Below are 15,815 nucleotides of genomic sequence, written 5' to 3'. Positions count from 1 at the left end.
ATGGGGAGGCTGGAGCCGGGAATTGTGTGTGAGGAGGAAGCGAGGCCCGTCGGCGCCGCGGGAGGCCGCGGGTGCGTGTTGGGCCGCGGGGCCTCTGGGCTGGGTGTCAGGGCTGCCAGGGCGGCTGCAGGCAGGAGCCCCGCGCCGTGCTGTGTCAGGTCTTCTCGGAGGAGGCATCTCCTTCCCCTCTTCTGCCATATGGAGCTGTCGTCATGGCGGGTTTGATCTCCCCGTGTTTTAAATCCAGGCAGTGGGGGAGAGAGAGGGAAGAAGCCCTTTTGGTGCCGTGGAAGATCTGAGACTGGGCTCCTGCACCCGCGGCTGGGGGGGTCTAGCCCTTCTGTTAGGGGTGGTTTTGCTCTCGAGTGTCTGAAGGTGTCCTGAGATCCTGCTTTGCACGGGACAGGAGAGTGAGAAACCCTCCACCTGGGTGGTTGTGTCACCTCCGCTTGCACGGAGCCATGTAGTCACCTGCAGGAGGACAAAGCTAATGGTTATCACCACCCCCAGATGGGAGCCTTGATTTTGACGGTGGTACTGGAGTTTTTTCTCATTCTGAGCTAAAAACAACAACAAAAAGACAAAGTTTGAAGTGAAAAATACAATAAAAATATTTTTATTAGAGGGGAAACATAATTGCAGCTAAGTAAAACACAGAACAGCTCCAACAGGAGGGGAGGAGTGCACTGTACAGCCATAATCATCCCCTGAATATTGTGGGGCATAGAAGTTAGGGTCATGGCTGATAAAAGTTCAGTTCTTTCAACAAAGGAATATAGTCAATGTTAATTCTTGGTATCCTGGGTAGACATCCTCCAGCCTGAGCTATTGAATTAGAGGCAGGACATCCCTGGGTTTAGTAAAAAGAAATAGAACCTCTGCCATAATGCTGCCTCACAACTTGCCAAAAGAAGGTATCACAGATACTTAATGGGAGAAGGATGGGATGGGGTATAGAACAGTATGTGATAATGAAACTCCAGCTCTGAAGTTACAACTGAAGAAGGAACGACATGGACACCAGAAATAGGCTACAATGATAGTATTTTCAGTTTCCTTTCATTTTTCCAATTGCAGTCTGTTTTTTCATTTGATACCTGAATCTTCTGGAATTCAAATTTTCCAGATTTTACAGCAACAACACCTACTTGAACTAAATTAGCAACCATCTTAAGTTTCCCTTTTGAGTAGAGTTGATACCCAGCCTGTGTTTTAGAAGGTGATATTTTAGTACAACTGTGCAAGGTCTGAAATAAGACGAAAACTATGCCTGTGTGTTAGACCTGCTTTGAAATGCTGTGTGCCAAATGCTGAACTCTTTTATTTCCTTCATTTTGGTAGTGGTGGACATAGTACTGAAAATAAGGAACTTGTTTGTTTTGGCATAAAAGGTGGATACTGCAGTTCAGCATTGCAACAGGCAGCTGGATGAACAGTCCTTCAGAAAGCCTCAAAACGTCACTTAGTGGAATCAGAAGCCAGCAAGCCAGAATTCCTTCCTCTTTCACTGAGGGAGGGTTTGATCTTCCTCCAGCTTCTCTTTTAATAGGTGTAATTTTTATATAAAAACTTTAAAATTTGTTTTTAATACAATATTTCTTCTTAGTGAGACCCTAATTCTGTAATTTTTTGAAACAATGACAAACAGGTAGGTTTCCTTAGGTATGTGGTTTGGCCTGCTAGTCTCTTAACAGGTCCTTGTGCTGTGGTTGTTGTCATTGGTCTAGTTCTAGCATCACTTATTATCCAGGCTTTATGGCCATCCCAGAGAAGCAGTGGGCTCCAGAGTTTAGGGCATGTTACACCTAAAAAAATTGTATAAAGAACCCTTCTTCTCAGAAGCAAGGGTGTAGGTGATGATACTGCAGGTAATGATTGTAGCCAGCAAATTACTTAATTGCTGTCGTGTTTCACGGATTTCCAGCACTTGTTCCCAGATTTGCAGGAACCCATCTTGGATGTTAATGTCTAGGTAGCATAAGGAATGAGCATAAGGAACTCAGTGCTTTGTTATTTAATCATTCAGTTAAACTTTTCGCCTCTGCTTCTCATTCCAACATCTGACTGATGTTAGTAAATTATGAGAATTGGAAAAATATTACTGGAATTGGGAGAAATTTTAATAGAATCTTTCTTTTTTTTCTGTAAGGAACAAAGAGCTTAATGTAGTTCCTTAGTTTTTATTAAGAATTTAAAATGTTTGATTGATCATGAGGTGGCTCCAAACTTTATGTTTAGAAGTTCTTATATTCTCAGGACTTCTGGAAAACACAAAAATGTATTTATGAGATTGCACTACAACTGCAGAATTGCAGCTAGATATGCTATATCTAGCATAAACTACCCTGTGTGATCTTGTATACAATAGTGTGTGTCTGATGATTAAGTCATACATTTAAAAGATTGTATTTTCCTATTTTTTAAGTACTTAGGAGCTGAATTAATTGCTTTCTAAGTTATTCCTGGTGATTTTTTTTACCCCAGATTTGCTAAGCCTAAGCTAATACTTCAGTGCTGACACTAGAGAACAGAAGTGCTGATGGGATCGAGTGTTTCCTTCACAGCTTAGATCTAACTTTTCAGTGTTGTCCTGCTGAGGGTGGAATTCTTGCTGAACAAAGCACTGTTACTTTGTGCCACTGCACAAATGTTGTGCTGGCTATCCAGGTTATCCTGCTCCAGAAAAGCAAATCAGGACATCATGGTGGAAGGACTGAGACAGCTCAGAACTGTATTGGAAGTCACACTGCTCATGTTTTTTGATCTCCTCTCTTCTCTGGGATTTTCCTTACCACATGCAAAAAAAGATTGTAAGCGTTAATATGATTTGTTATATTTCTTGGTTTAAACTGAGTAACTGAAGTGTCTAAAATCTGGAAGTTAAGAAGTTCAGGCTCAACTTACAGCCATACTGCTTACCCAACTCCATATTAGTCATTGTGTCTGTTCCTTTTTTCTCTGTATTTCACAAAATTTCAAGCTGACTTACCACTCATGTAAATTTTTGTGTAGGTGGGGTTTTTTTTGTAGTTTCAGCTTCAATATCTTTTGGTCACAATGGGACAGTAATACCTCTAGGTTTTGCATGGTTTTAGTGCATATAAACCATGTTAAGAAGTGATCATAGAAAATGCAGCACTTTGATCATAGTAAAATTGCTGATGAAGTGGCTCTTTGACCTGCAAGGCCATCCTCAGTGTCCTGCTAGTCTGCTAAACCACAGTGACAAGTAACATTTACTGACTCCCTGTAACTATATGGCTAGAAGTAGAAGGTGGTTTTTCAAGAAATCACATGTGGCAGCAATGGCACGTTGGTGGAGCAATTTGGTGGTTACTGCCTGTTGTGAATTAGCGAAACAATTTATAGGTGGGGTTTTTTACATTCTTTGTTATTGGTACTGGACATTTTTAATTTTTAAGGCAGTACCATTAAAAGCGGACAGAAAATCCCATTTAAATATTACTTGAAGAAACTCCAAATAAAGACACAGATTTTTAACCCTTACATAATTTCGCTGTTGGCCAAGTAGCTGAAGAGCTGAGAGAGAAGGCTACACCATCACTGTCTGTTAACATTAGTATGCTGGGGGCATAACCACATTCATGGGCAAGAGATGTTTTGTATGCAGTGACTCACAACTTAAAGCCATTAAATTTGCATGGATACGTAGCATTAGAGTGTAAGAAAATAAAATGCTGTGCTATTTTGGCTGCACATGCTATACTGGCTTCTGAGGTAACACTGCAGCAAGAGGTGACTCCACGTGACTGAATACAAACCTTTCTCTGTTCTCCTTAGCTTCATCTCTCTGCTGTGAAACTGGCAGAGCTGCACAGTGATCTAAAAATACAAGAAAAGGATGAGCTAAGCTGGAAGAAACTGAAGGCTGAAGGACTAGATGAAGATGGAGAGAAGGAAGCCAAACTCAGACGCAACTTAAATGGTAAGGTGTATCTTTGCAGGAGTTTAAACTTTGCATCAGACACATGCATGGTTAGATACCTGTGTTTGTACCATTAACTGACAGGTTCTCTTTCCAGACACTAAGCACACACACGTTCATTGGAGGTCAGTAGGGAGCTGCAGGAGGCTAACAGATTTCTTTGCTCCTGATGTTTTCAGAAGAGGTCATTAAACTGTGATCAGCAAAATCCAGCTCTGCAGGTCAGGGACGTAGCCAGTCTCTCATTTTCCATATACTCATAGTTGGTTCTAATGTTTCTTTATCTTCTATCCCCTTGCAGTCATTATGACTAAATATGGACTGAATGGAAGGAAGGATTCTCAACTAGTTGATACCAACTACATCAAAGACGGTACAGAAAGTGATACACTAGATGATCCAAGACTGGAAAAATTATGGAGCAAGGTGAGTAAGGAACTGGAGTGTAGGAAATGAGTGTTTCTTCATTGAACTATCATCTGTGTCTTGTGAGAGCCCCAATATTTGGAACTGAATAGCTTTACTAGTCTGTTTTTAAGTGCTCGCCAAGCTGCTGTGCTCTGTAGTTCACATCTTTGTGGCCTGAGGGCATCCCACCTGCATGCAGGTCACCAGGTGTGGCAGGTTGTCTTTGCCAAAGAAAACACCAAAAACACCCATATCCATTTGCATGGTGGTTAAGATTCTGAGTCCATTGAGGACAACCAGAGTTTTACCTCAGATCCCTCTGTGTGACTATTCCACTGTGTGTTAGTAGTATGGTGGTTTTCCTGGTTTTCTTACTATTTCTGGGCTTTTTTAAAAAGATGCATTTGAAATAGAACCATTTCATAGCCTGTTTAAAAGTGAAATGTATTATGGAAGATTTTATGTAAGGACTTTCCCAACCTGGTATTCAAGTGGAAATTTCCAGGATTAGTATTAATGCATAAACAATAGAAGGGGTACTGTCAGTCTGTACTTAAAACTGGTGAAGTCATAATCTTCAAAAATTAAATATTTAAGGTTTTAAGAAACAAGTAGTCAGGTAAAGAAAATAATTCTTATGCCAGTCTAGTGCAGTGGTAGTAAAGTAGAAGAAAAGATTTGCTGGCTTTTAAAATGTTTCTGTAACTAGATATAGCTCTGGCAAGGGACATGATGTCATGTGCTTTGGGGGACAGTAAGGTGCATTAGATAGAAATACTCCCTAAGCAAAAACGGGCTGGGGCTGAAGAGGTATCAAAAATACTCACTTTTGATCATGAATTGCAGCAAATCTGTCACCAGGTGTGTGGGAAGCGCTCCAGCGCCTGACCAGTGCTTCCCAAATTGCTAAAAAGTAGTTCTGTGAGGAGGAGATCATTGCAGAGCAAATGGACAGCAGTGACAAAATCTTCACTTGCCAGTAGAGTAAGATTAAGAAAAGACTGTGCTTAATATCAGGCTGCATCCCTCATGCTAACAGTCCCTTCACAGTTGCATACGGAGCCCCGTGGCCCTTATTCCTGTATTGTTTCCCATGGAACAGAAATGACAGTTTTCACTGGGTAGTCCATAGCAAGTATAGCTTTGTAAGTGTGCAGCAAACTTCCTTTTGACATGATTAAAGCCACCATATCCATTGATGTCTAAATCCTGACCTTATACTAATATGAAGGGATTTAAAACAAAAGGAAAAGCTGGACTTAATAATTTTCTAAATATGGTGGGAAGTGGGAAGGAGTCTTGGCAGTTGAATGCACTTAAAGCGCTTTGCCTGAAAAGCATAATGAGCTCATGTTTCTTTCAGGCCAAGACCTCTGGGAAGTTCTCTGATGAGGAGCTGGATAAGCTATGGCGAGAGTTTAAGCACCACAAAGAAAAGATTCATGAATACAATATTCTGCTGGAGACTGTGAGCAGAACAGAAGGTGCCTGGACATTTCTCTGAAGTTTGGAGATCAGTACAACTCCCTGCTCTGCCCATTTGCCTCCATTGTTTCCAAGTTTCTTTGAAAATCCCAAAGTCTGCCATTTCTGTCAGAACTGCTTGCAGTTGCTGACAGTTCCACATGTTTGTTGGGTTTAGTTCTGCATTTAATTCTGCTAAAAATCTTGCCAGCCAATGAAAAAGTTGCCATTTCAGTTTTTTGATTCTGCCTTCGTTTCAAGTGGGGAAGATGCCATCAGATTAGCAATGATAGTCGCAGTGGTTTAATGGAAATTATGCAGCAAGCTTGGATCCACTGCTACAAAATGTGGTCCTCAGTTCTGCAGAACATGCATGTTTTATCTCACCAGCTGGGAGCCCAAGAGGAAATACTTGAATATCTTAGGCACTGAGCCTGAGGTGTATTAAAGCATTGAGGATCTGAATCCAGCTTCCTGTACTAATCCTAGCTAAAATTGTTAAAGCCAAAGTATTCTAAAGTTTATAGGCAGTTTGATGTTTGCATTTTAGACTCCAAAGTGCTCCAAGTCATTTCATTGCCACATGTCCTGATTGTTTCATGAAATGCCCAGGGAAGAGGGCATAGGACTCATCAACCACCCCTATCCTATTTCCTTGGGACATAGCTAACCTAGGAAAATAAGAACATTTTCTTACTAAAATCTTGGCTGGTGGCCAGTAGGAGTTAAAAAGGTATTTCTGTAACATCATCCTACACAGCATTGAGGGGCATTGATCTTCATATTGACCTGCACAGGAATTACTCCTCAAAATGTAGTATTGATTGTAGTATATGTATTATATGTAGTATGTAGTATTTACACTCAGCTCAAATATTTGGCATCTTTTTTCACCTCAGTTTTTGAGGATTTCTGGAGCTTTTGACCTATCAGGATTTGGCCCACACAAAGTAACACTTTTCTTCTTCAACAGATATTCACAAAAATGTTATCAACCCATCTGAAGAGAACGTGGTGAAAGAGGAAATCTTGCACAACAAACACAGAGAACTCAAAGACAAGCTAAGAAGCATCAATCAGGGGTTTGAGCGTTTGCGTAAAGTCAGTCACCAGGGATATGACACAACCAGTGGTATGATACAGTGGGTTTGATGCTTATTTGGGATTAATTTCATTTATTTTTTTAAAATTAAAATCAGTGGGCAAGTAGTAAGATGTAGTATCACAGTACATGGTGTGAGCACAACAGGCTGAAGAGATGCAGCCTGTTCTGTTTAGAAGCCAACACTGGAAGCCTAAGGAGAGGTTAGGGACAACCTGTAAAGGGCATGTCTCTGACTTCCATGCCCACCTGACAAGGGTTATTACACCTTCAGCCCCAGGAGGGCAGGTAAGGGAGACACCATGCAGAGCAAGCAATGCCATTATTCAGTTCCTAGATTGTGGGTTTTTTCTTTTTAAAAAATACGTGCTTATTTATTTATATATATATACACACACACATTACTATAGTTTTAAGTCAAGTACCTGGATTTTTCTCCCTTTTCATTTAAATAGACCTATGAGTAATTCAGTGCTTACTATGTCTATTTGTATGTATGTGAGAAAGCATGCTTATATTTCACAGAAGGTCAGCATAAATGCATTGTGTCCAGATTTTAATTTAGTGGTGTTTGTTTAGAATTTGAAGAACCAAGAGTGATTGACTTGTGGGACATGGCCAAATCAGCCAATTTCACTGAGAAAGAACTTGAATCTTTTCGGGTGAGTGGAATTCCAGTTAGGTCTCTTATGGACAGATATTTTTCTACATAAATAAACACTCAGTGTTACTCTGGGTGCAGCCACTTCTGGATTGTTCTTCAGATACCACAAAAAAAGAGTTATGTTTCTTTCTTAATATTTCAAATATGTAAATGTGTGTTAACTATGCATATGCATGGTTATGTTATAATTGGCAAAATGAAAATTCTGAATCCTGTGAAAGCAAAGTTGCATATTTTTAATCTTTGAAAGATCAGACCCTGCTTGCTTGTTTGTTTCCAGTGCACCAGATGTCAGTCTCTTACCCAATCTTAATGTAATTACTTTTTTGGGAAGCACTATACTCTCTGTACCAAACAATTTCCCTCTCCTGCCCACTTCTTGCACTGTTAACTTCTTGTGTTGAACTGGCCCAAAAGAACCATGATAAAGAGGGTAAATTTAGATTAGATATTAGAAAGAAATTTTTTACTGTGAGGGTGGTGAAACAGTGAAACAGGTTGCCCAGGGGAGTTGTGGTGCCCCCTCCCTGGAAGCATTCAAGGCCAGGTTAGATGGGACTTTGAGCAACCTGGTCTAGTTGAAGACATCCCTGCCCATGGCAAGGGAGTTAGATGGCTTTTTATTTGTTGATTAGTTCATTCTATTTCAGAGTCATCTCAGCAGACTGCAAACCCAGAACATTTAAATCTGAGCACAAAGTAGCAAAACCAAGACCTGATTTTGAAAAGAAGCTTCTCTTTAAAATTGCCTGTCTCCCCCTAGTCTACTGCACTATTCCTATGTATAAACTTTCATTTGGTATTCACTGCTGTCATGTCCCAGCACTTCACAGCCATCAGCAGTCTCCTTTTCAGGACTCTGCAGTGGAGCATTTTCAGCACCTCCCTTCAAAATTTGGTATCTCTGTAGTCATGATGTGATGATTATCCAGACGTTCTTAAGAAACAGGGAACTGAAAAAACTTTCTGTGCTTGATGTAGTAAAATGGCATTAGGGATATCATAGCAAGAAAAGACAGAGGAAGCCCTGGAAGGAAAAACCTCTGAAACTGTGTGTTTGTTGTCTTAGGAGGAGCTGAAGCACTTTGAAGCAAAAATTGAAAAACACCATCATTATCAGAAACAGTTAGAGATTTCACATGAGAAACTGAAGCATATAGAGGGAACTGGAGATAAGGATCATCTGAACAGAAACAAAGAGAAATATGCCATGCTGGAAGAAAAGACAAAAGAACTGGGATATAAGGTCTGTATAAATCCATTTTATTTATGAGTTAAAAATTTAACTCAGTGGTAGAGGGTATATAGATTATCCAGTGTGGATTTTTCATGCAAGTTGAATGACTTCCAGAGGGGGAGTTTAAGGCACACCTGTGCTCTGTGTTTAGTACAGGGTATGCATAATTGGGCTTTATAGACCTAATTTTAAAATACCTTAAATCTCCCTGGTTTTTGCCCTTTGTGTTGTCACATATACTGATAGCAAAATCTGAATATATGATACTGATAGTTCATTGTCTTATTTAAATCTCTTTGATGTCCTTTGTTTTCCTGCTAGGTAAAGAAGCACTTGCAGGACTTGTCCAGCAGAATTTCTCAAGGTCTTCAACACAATGAATTATAAAATTTTATTCTACTTCATGGGATCAGTCTATTAACACAAATGAGGTAATGTGTTTGTTGAGGAGGATTTACCAAGGACTACTTCTGAAATAGAAAGGATTGAACAGTTTTATTGTAAGAAAATTTTTTTTGGTCCATTTAATTGCCAGTTTTGTATTTGCACTGTCAAATTAAATTATTAGATTGTAAATTCAAGTTACATATGTTTGATCATCTAAATGTTACATCTGAATCAAGTAGCAGCCTTTGAAATGAGCAGTCATGTTAGAAGGGAAAACCTGTGAACTTGCAGAGGATTCCTTCTAGTAGACAACATATTAATTCAGATCAATGAAAGTAAATACTGTGGTACAGGAAGTTAAAACAGGCCAGAAAAGGCTTTTATTTCAATGTCTGGCCTAGTACATTTCCTACTGAAGGTAACAAAAATATTTCTACTGACTGAGCAGTGGCTCAGATCTGCACTGTCTATGAATCTTTCATGTGAGAGGGGGAGGAAGAGTAAGGAGGGAACAAGTATTGAGGTCAGTTCATACAATTTAGTTACAGACTAACACATTTGAAGTTGCTGGATTTACGTGTACAATTATCTTGTTCATGGTTGCTGGATTTTGTTACATTTAGTCATTAAAAAAATCCAAACGAGATACTGGTGAAGCTTTTTTCCTTGCCTCTTTTTTTCAATGAGAAATAACCAGACCTGTTTTTTGAGTGTCTTGCTTATTCCACTAAACTAAAGTTCACTCACGCTTTACTTTTTAAGCCAGGAGTGGTGGTTTTGCGCCACAGGAGTGTTTCTGTGTTCTGAATATGCAGAAGGATCCCTAAAGCAGCCTTTCTCTGGGCACACATTCCAGTACAATCCCCAGTAAAGATTATATATTATCACTTTACCTTTCAGACAAGATTTTTCTCTTATATGTCAGAGTTTTGGCAAGCATTAGCTATCTGGGTTGAACTTTTCTGTAGTTATGATAATGCTGACCCTTATTTCTATGGAGTGTTTCACATGAAAGGGTTCCAGGAACAAGGTTAAGGGAAAGGTCTGGTGTAGGTAAATCATTACAGCTGCTTGCTGAAGCAGCTCTGTCACTCACAGGCTGCATTGTCCTGCAGGAGGAAGCTGTCCTCATGCCTCACTTCCCATGCCTATTCCATGAGAAACATTGAAGAAATCCATTCAGTCAGAATCAGACACTTTATATATTATTCATCCAGTTCCTGGGTCTATGGTGGGTTAAAAGTAGTATGATTCTGTACATGACTGTTTCATAATGTGCAAGTGAGCTGAACCAAAACAGTGGTAGCAGTCTTACATTGAGAATATCATACTTTGAAGAAGTAAGCTTTAAAAAAAAACCAAAACAACAAAACACTTTCATTTTAATGTAGGCTAACATTTATATTCCAGAGAATAATTCATCAAGAGAAACAGAGGTATGGAAAAACTTTTTGTCTCCAAGTGGAGAGCTGCTTCAGCACAGTCTGGGAACAGTGGTGGTGGCTGCACCATGTCTTTACCCACCACACCATGACAGTAATCAGGCTCAAAGGCCAGGTAGGTTCCAGCAGAGGGAACACTTGGCAGGCATTTCGAAGTGCAAGAGGCTGACAAATTCCTGTCACATTGATATGTGACAGGAATTTCAAATTAGGAACAAGTCACTGATCCTCAGTGGCAAAGGTTGGAGACTGGGGTCAGAACAGTCACCTCACTTTAGTTATTTAACAAAGCTGTTGATGAGTCATCAGGACCAGATTGTTCACACAAACTTAGAAGGACAAAAAATATTAAACAGCAGTGGTTGCTGCCCCTGACTCCAGCTTCCCCTACAATGGTCAACAGTCGAGTTAAGAGTCTGCAAGAGCAGAGAGAAGACATGAGGAATAGTCTCCATCCATGTCAAGGCTCTTTGGAGCTTTTCCTGGTTTTTGAGATCTGGGACAATGCACAGGCCAGTGACTGTAAAGTCTGATTTCACTCATTTGTTCTATAGTCTGCACTTCACACACATCAGGACATGTACAAGTCAGCTAATAACCACAGTTTTTAAGCCTCCAAAGACAATCTGTATGGTCAAAACAACAACAGTATGTACTCTTTGAGACATGAAAGATTAAAAAATAGCTTGAGTCACCACTACCATGTTTCTGTAAACATCAACAAAAATTAAAAGTCAAGAAAAAAAAGGTCTAAATTAAATATGCCTACAGTCCTGTACCTAGTGACAGGCAAATAATGGAGTTGATAGGTGAGACTGCATGGAAGAAATATCTGAAAAGGAAAGAACTAACAGCTTTCAAACAGTGATTGAACCTTCTGCTTAACTAGTATTTTATCTGATCCTTTTGTAATTATTCAAATTACGACGTTTTTCAAACCACTGTGAGAAATAATTTGAAATACAAAAGTGGGAGCAGAAGAAGGAGGAAAGAACTGAGAAAAAAAAATAATCAGAACTTTTAATGTTTTATACAATCTGTCACAGTCTGCCCTGAAAAAAACACCTCAATTTAAATAAAGGTGTCAGTGATTTCACATAGGACAGATTTTATTTATTAAATAGGTTGGGGGTGGAAATGAGTGGGAAATAAATACACAAGGCATTAAATACAACAAAAATAACCGTGTCTTTCTTAAAATAAACACTGTCCTGTTTGCTGGTGGAGCAGCTCAGACTGCATCATTCTTCCAAGACAGATAAGGAACAGCCACTATGGCAGATGTATTGCTGTAATGATTTCCCCTCTCCCCTCCAAAGGGCTTCTGATTCCTAACAGATCAGGCAAGAGCCAGAGTATTTATATTAGTACTCATTAAATGGCATTTTCCATATATGCTGTTACCTAACAAACAGCTTCTCAATACCAGAATCAACATTTCCAAATTTAACACATTGTTAACATGTAGTTCAGGCCATTCACACAGCACCTGTTGGGAAGCAGGCTGTTAATCAACAGAAAAACAAAACAGAACCTGTATGGCTTTTTCCTCCTAGTATCCACAGTCACAAAATGGAAGTATTCCTAAAATCTGTCCACTTGAGCCAGGAGAAATTCATAGTCTCTCATCCACAGCAAACGTTTCAAGTTGAGGCATATTTGGTAGAGCAATGATTGTAACCCAGATGCTTTCATCAGTAGCCCTTAATGCACTTACATACCTAAATCTACATGTCTGTTCTCCCACCACTCAACAGAAGAGCACCCTCCCAAATCAAAAAAAGAAAATAGGACATAGACATTAATGCTTAACATGTGAATGGAAATACAATGGATACATTAATATAGCATGTAGATATTTTGTTCCTTCACTGATGTGTCAACTTAGCAGAAAGCTGCACACATCCATTTTAATAAAACCAATCATTTTCAGAATCAAAGGTTGCCTGTCAAGAGCTGGCCTACTGTAATTTAAAGCTGGTGCTTTCTATAGGGCAAGTAAGTGCTGAATCACTTTGAATATATGCCTTTTATTAAATAAAATGGTGTTTAACACGCTGCAGTTATATTTTTCCAGGCAATTTACTTTAAAAGGGGAAGGGAGTGACATTAATTTAAGGAGAAACACACTGAGAACTTGAAACCTGTATACAAAACCCAATATTTTGCAATACTTGGCATCAGACCTGGGAATGCAACTTCAAAATTCAAGTCTCAGTTTCTAATTCAAGAAGACATCTGTATCGGAACCAGTAACTAATCAATCTTTCAGTGGGGAAAGGATCCATTCTCCAACCTCAATTCAGATCCAGGTTCTGGGACTCCCATTTACACATTCCAAATATGCCCAATCACAGTGTAAAGAGTCTTCCCTCATACCAGTTCCTTTAGTTTTTGCTCCCTTTTGAGATTCAAGAAAACAAAAGGGAAGTGAAAAGAACTGCAAAAAGTGACATCTCCAAAAAGAAGACACTTGCATGGCAAAAGACTGGGAATCTGGAGTTTCTGCCCATCTCAGTTCAACAGCAGACTGCTGGCAGTGGGAAAGGAAGTAATTTTCTCCCAATTTTTGTAAGGAATTTCAGTTTCAGGTTATATATTATTCCTAATCTGTCCCGAACTAACATGGATTCTTACATGAAAAACACATTCTAACAGTCTGAACACCTTCCACACAGGTAAATGTGGGCCAGAACAGTTGAGTTACCCTTCTCCAAGCCCTTCTTCAAGCAGCTGTTAATGATGAACTACACAGCGTGCATATGTTTCATACAGTGTTTGCAGTAGCCTCATGTTGCTGGTGTCCCTAAGCCCTTACCACTGATGGACTGTTCCTTGTGCAAACTGACCCTCATTCCCCTGCAGAGAAATGAGCTTTGCAGAACTGCAAAACAGAGGTTTCATTCATGAGTACTAAGTAATTCAGGATAAGAACTCAATTTTCCAGATATATTCTTAGGAATTGGTTTCCTTCTCACTGCCATCTGTGTAAACAGCTATGCTAGAATTTTCAAAAGAAAAAAGAAAACAACAGCCAATGTAGCCAAGTAGGGCAATCAGAAGTCCAAATCAAAGTACTGCTGCAGCACATATCTAGGATTACAAGGATCAGGGCTGAGCATGCTTAGCCACAAGCATCCAGTGAGAAGGACCAGGAATTCTCAGCTCCTTCAGACCAAGGAAAAGACCAACACATCCTGTTCAGCTTCGAGCACTTACAGCAGAGACTGAGAGCAGGGGGAGGTAGTTCTGCATATTCATGTTGACAGCTGTCCCAGACAGGATGGATGACAGACAATGTGGATATGCAGTAATCAAGATTTATTCCATATAACGTTGGGGTTTTAATTATCCTGGACAAGAGGCATAAAAGTACAGTAAAAGCATAGGGAAATTGGGAGATAAGAACACAAGTGCAGTTAAGGAGGAAAGGGCATAACAGCAGTGAATTTACTACTTATAATTAAATGAAACAACAAAGGTTAACCACTAAAATGCTGGTAACTTACTTATTATCAAATCCCATGCTAGGTCTAGAACATCAACCATCATTTTTAAATGATCTTACAGTCATAATTAACATTACTTAATGTTCAGTTTGCTAAAAAGGACAGTGAATGAGTATTTCTCACCCATGTCAGGCCACAGCTGGGTGTCCTTGGTCGGACATAACTCCTGAGAATCAGTCTCTCTGGCAAGCATCCCCACTAGAGGAGAGAAGGTCCTGGGGAAAGTGTAGAGATCTTTTTTGATCAAAAATGGGACCAGGCTTTTATAGAATAAAGTAGATTGACTGCTGTCATTTAACCACTAGCCATGCCTCCAGCATCTCATGTTCTCACCAAACAAGCTATTGTTTATCTGTTCATTATTACTTTATCTCCATTTTGGGCCTGGTTGTGGCTGGGCTGAGCTCCATGTTCTTCAACACTGGAGAGCAGCTGGTGTTATGCACATCCCCTTGGCCCTCTGTTTATACCTTTCAAGGTGTTACCAGTTCAGAGTTTGCTAGGCCTTTTCCCTTCTCATGGGAACCTTCACTGCAGGCCAGGGCCTGCAAAATGAGAGACAAATGTACTTGAATTATAAAAGGCAACTGAGGCAGGTATATTGAGAGATGGAGCACCCTGCTACAACTGCCTTGCTCCTTGGCCACAAAGTTTTGTTTTAACCAGTGGCTTCTGGCTCTCCCAGCACTGCTCAGGGCAAGCACCATGAGGATACACAGACAGGGTTCCCCTCACAGTCCAAACCCAAGATATGGCCAGCTGCAGGATGTAGCTTGCACCTTGACCATCCCCAGCCAGATGGACAACAATGAGAGTCTAAATGTGTTAAATGCTGTCAGTCTAAAGCAGAGCTTGGCCAGGAGTAGTCAGTGTCAGCAGACAGACCCCTAGGGCTTCAGTTCCAGTTACCGCTGGAAATGCTTCCTCACATCTATTGCTTATGGTCACTAATGTCATGCATTCACTGCAAAAAGCACAGAAGTGGCAAAAACTCATCTAGGACCAGTTCCTGGACTTTCAAAAGACCTGCTCCACCTCTAGTAAATCTCCCAGCTACTGTAAATAACACTGGTATACCTGACTGCAGAACTAGGTGCACCTACATATCTAGTCAGGGGTTCCCAGTGTCATAGCAGGGCCCAGGTCCCACCATCCCTCACCCAAAGTATGCATTAAGCTTTTATACACTTTCCACAGAGGAGAAAAACAGACCCGGAGGATAATTTCCCCCGAGGTCTAGACCACATATGCACTATGAACTTGAACCATTTGCATGGCTTGATGCAAGGACAATGAGACAGTCTGTCACACGTACAGCACGACAGTCTGGCTCTTCAGAGTGAACATGTCTATTAAACATCTAACAGTTTCTACCCCATTTCTGGCAGAGATAGTGCAAACACATCATCTGTTGGAGGACAAAACCACAACCTCAGCCTGTCCCAGGAAACTCCACTTCCTTGCTCCAAGCACACTCTGTGCAAGAGGCCACAATCCAGCCAGCAGCCTCCAGCACTGGCCCAAACTACATTTCACAGACTTGAACACCCTTCTGTCACCCTGTCACTGCCTTTCTGTCTGGGCAAGAGCTAGCAAAGGACAACAGTTGCTTTCCAGCTCTCTACTGACACTTACCTGCTTAAGTCTCCATCAAAC

The 15,815-nt window shown here is 40.4% G+C and overlaps 1 protein-coding gene across 1 annotated transcript; it reads left to right on the top strand.

Annotated features, from left to right (window-relative positions):
• LRPAP1 (low density lipoprotein receptor-related protein associated protein 1) lies at positions 1 to 9,460 on the top strand. Its single transcript, XM_010000296.1, has 8 exons — positions 1 to 219; positions 3,802 to 3,946; positions 4,248 to 4,372; positions 5,718 to 5,838; positions 6,792 to 6,950; positions 7,500 to 7,582; positions 8,654 to 8,830; positions 9,143 to 9,460. The coding sequence occupies exons 1-8, from the start codon at positions 1 to 3 to the stop codon at positions 9,206 to 9,208; spliced, it is 1,095 nt and encodes a 364-aa protein (XP_009998598.1). The 3' UTR covers positions 9,209 to 9,460.
• Positions 9,461 to 15,815: the final 6,355 nt, after the last annotated feature.

This window comes from Chaetura pelagica, unplaced genomic scaffold (genome assembly GCF_000747805.2).
Source record: "Chaetura pelagica isolate M959 unplaced genomic scaffold, ChaPel_1.0 scaffold116, whole genome shotgun sequence".
Taxonomy (NCBI): Eukaryota; Metazoa; Chordata; class Aves; order Apodiformes; family Apodidae; genus Chaetura; species Chaetura pelagica.
This window is presented reverse-complemented; position numbering and strand designations above follow the sequence as displayed.

What these genes read in the sequence shown, in the direction of transcription:
- LRPAP1 (XM_010000296.1), top strand. Translation starts at nt 1, where the DNA reads ATGGGGAGGCTGGAGCCGGGAATTGTGTGTGAGGAGGAAGCGAGGCCC. An exon ending in ACTCAGACGCAACTTAAATG is followed by an intron (nt 3,947 to 4,247) that starts GTAAGGTGTATC and finishes ATCCCCTTGCAG; the next exon opens with TCATTATGACTAAATATGGA. An exon ending in GACTGTGAGCAGAACAGAAG is followed by an intron (nt 5,839 to 6,791) that starts GTGCCTGGACAT and finishes CTTCTTCAACAG; the next exon opens with ATATTCACAAAAATGTTATC.